The sequence below is a fragment of the Atta colombica genome, unplaced genomic scaffold (assembly GCF_001594045.1).
Source record: "Atta colombica isolate Treedump-2 unplaced genomic scaffold, Acol1.0 scaffold100, whole genome shotgun sequence".
Lineage (NCBI taxonomy): Eukaryota > Metazoa > Arthropoda > Insecta > Hymenoptera > Formicidae > Atta > Atta colombica.
In genome coordinates, this window is record NW_017259185.1 from 1,936,113 (window position 1) to 1,939,247 (window position 3,135).

Consider the following 3,135-nt stretch of genomic DNA (forward strand, 5'->3'; position numbering starts at 1 on the left):
TTAAACTGCATCAGTGTATATCAGAACTTTCTTTAAAAAAAAACAGGATCTGCATATTGTTATTTTAGATTTGTTTTCTATAGCTGAAACTAATATACACTTTTGAAATTCAATTTAAATGTTTGATATTTGATGAAGCAAGTTTAGTACAGAAAAGCAGATCTCAAATTCCAGAAATATTTTCAGTATTTTACATTTGAAGTTTTGTTCCAAGATTTACTCGATAAATATATATATAAAACATTAAATTAAAGATATCATTTTTTAACGCTGTTAATTAATTTTATCGTTTTTACTTACAATAAATTATAATAGCAATTTATATATGATTGTACATTAATCTATGTATCTTGCGTTGTAATTGATGTCTGATGATGCTGTTGAATATCTTTCAGAGAGCTAAATATCACGATCGTGGAAGAGGTGCCGTCAACATGTCCTCAAGAAACATTTCTTCAGAGCGTCGCTCGAAGTCCATACTCAACAGAAAAAAACCCGTATCCGCAGGAACGTTGCCGCAAAAGACGCGGTCTTCGAAGAACGAGGACATTGTAAAAAGTTGCGCGACAAAGTCACGAGGTCTTCGCGGGCGGCGACTTCTTTCGCGAAGAGAAAATAAAATGTGCGATGACGCGAAACACAAGGTTCGCTTATCCGACGAGACCAGCGTCGCCAGCGCGGGCAACAATGATCTGATTTACATTTTACGGAAAGAGATACACGACTGGAGAGTATCCGAGCAATTAACGGACAGATTTGAGCGCGATTATTGTCTTATTGAAGATGAAATGGAGAAGAGTTCCATTCAAGGTAAAAAATAAATAATAACAATAATATATTTAATCTTTACTCGCGTGGTCTTTTTAATCTATTATGTGGAGTGTTTAAAAAAATATAAAGATCGTATATTCCTGATAAGAAAGTTAAATGTACTCACGTTCGCTGCGTTAAATGATCAATGGCAGTAGAACTCGGTAATTCGTGAAAAACATCTGAATCTGATAATCCTTAATGACTGTTTCACTGTTTTCTGAAAATTATAAAAATTTATTATTAAACGTGCTGATACTCCATATGAATAATATCGTTAAAAAAAAATAAAACTATATCTCTATTTTCATTGTTTCTCTTTGATGATTTATAAGACACAAAGATTGATAATGTTCTATATATTCTTTAAAGATAAATGCATTTTTTCTTAATTGACGAACAATTTGTGCTAAATATAATATGTATGAATAGTATACATTTTATTGAATTTATAATATGAAATGTCAATCAGAATCTGATTATCTCAACTAGAATTATAACAAATTCAATCAGAATATTCTGATTTGTCCAACCAGAAATTCCGATTGATTCCAACCAAATTTTTTCCAATCTACATAATAACGTTTTGAAACAAATGATTATTATAATCTATATAATATTTTTTAATAAATTTTTTCGAATCATGTGATGTAACAATATGACTTTTGTGATATAAGAAATTATAATAAGTTGTATTCTTTATAATTCTTTGTTATTTGAGAGTTTTATGCTGAGGATGACTCGAAACGTACGAAATTGAATTTACCTATTTTTAATAAAGTATTTCTAGTAAAGTTTTTTTACAATTAAATAATTATAATTTAATAATTATAATTTGCGCACCTGTTGATTCCTTGTAGCCTTTATACTACTTATAGTTTAAATTTTGAAGAGTCCGAAAAGTGATATTTTAATTATTAATGTTTTCAAGTTATTTGATTTTAAAATAAAAAAATGTAAAATTATAAAACGCATTTAAATTAAAATATGAATTAATGAAATAATTATTAAGAATTTTTCTCATCAAGAATTCCAAAGATTTATCTTAATTTTAAGGAAAACCGTTTAATAATAAATTTTTATAATTTTCAGAAAATCGTGAGACAATCAAGGATTTATCAGATGTTCTCCAGGAATTACCGAGTTCTATTGCCATTGATCATTTAACGCGACGAACGTGAGTACATTTAACTTTCTTATCGGGAATATGCGATCTTTATATTTATTGAAATTTTATATTTGTTTACGCGAAAACACGCATGTGTTTCATAAAAATGAATTATTATCCTAGACTATATGTTGAAATAATCATATGCGTTTATTTATGATTCTAACAATTATACTTTGTAATACATCGCGAGAAGTAACAGGAAATGACAATCGCAGAATTTGCTCGATTGAGTAATAAAATCCTTTCTTTTTTTAGACACGGTCAGATTTTATTTCGACAAATATCACATATGATATCCAGTTATCATCGACGCGTAATTCAATCGATTACATCCTGTATTCATTTTTCTCCGCGGCGATAATTGCACAAACGACTTTTTCCGTCGATTGTCGGAACCGTGTCCAGTCCACTCGTTCGCGTAGCGCTAGAGTTATCACGGTGCGAGTTATTTTCTCGCCATGACTTACAAGCCCCGGTTTTTGTCCGGTGCGGTTCACCGGCGTGTTGTTACCTGCCAGTGATTTCTTGTCAGTGTCTCAGGTAAAGCAATGGCTCGAGAAATGAGGTAAGTGAGTAACATTTCCGCTTGCAGTGCACGTGTGATGCATGCGACACACATCGTTTTTACGACTATATTTTCACATACGTTTTTTATAAATATGACTCTGATATCGATCGAATTGAACTGATTAAAGAGAGAGAAAGAGAGAGAGAGAGAGAGAGAGAGAGAGAGAGAGAGAGAGAGAGAGAGAGAGAGAGAGACTTGCATTTATTAAAAGCTCCGCCATTGATCATTTAACGAAGTACATTAAATTTTCTTATTGGGAATATGGGATCTTTATATTTATTGAAATTTTGCTTGTTAATATTCCCTCAGGCGCACAAAAAATATTATACATTGTCAAAAATGTTCAGTTAAGTATAGTCTTTAGATGTCATGAATCAATCAAAGAATCATATTAGCACCTTAAGACATTATTTAAGACGATTTAAAATAAGAATAGATTATGAAAACCGCTCTCTATAACATTTAGCTCTTAATTTTTATTACAAAATGCTAAAATCTACAGTTGGAAAAATAAAATATTTGAACATAGAAAAATAAAAATGAGAAATTATTAGATAATTATATAAAAAGAGAAGAAAATAATATA

The 3,135-nt window shown here is 30.3% G+C and overlaps 1 protein-coding gene across 1 annotated transcript; it reads left to right on the forward strand.

Moving 5' to 3' along the window:
- Positions 1–434: 434 nt before the first annotated feature.
- LOC108684633 lies at positions 435–1,991 on the forward strand. The gene is made up of 2 exons (XM_018189058.1): positions 435–810; positions 1,903–1,991. Exons 1-2 carry the CDS (start codon positions 435–437, stop codon positions 1,989–1,991), a joined length of 465 nt encoding a protein of 154 aa, XP_018044547.1.
- Positions 1,992–3,135: the final 1,144 nt, after the last annotated feature.

Coding starts and splice junctions, on each gene's coding strand:
- LOC108684633 (XM_018189058.1), top strand. CDS start 435: ATGTCCTCAAGAAACATTTCTTCAGAGCGTCGCTCGAAGTCCATACTC. Junction 811..1,902: donor GGAGAAGAGTTCCATTCAAG/GTAAAAAATAAA, acceptor TATAATTTTCAG/AAAATCGTGAGACAATCAAG.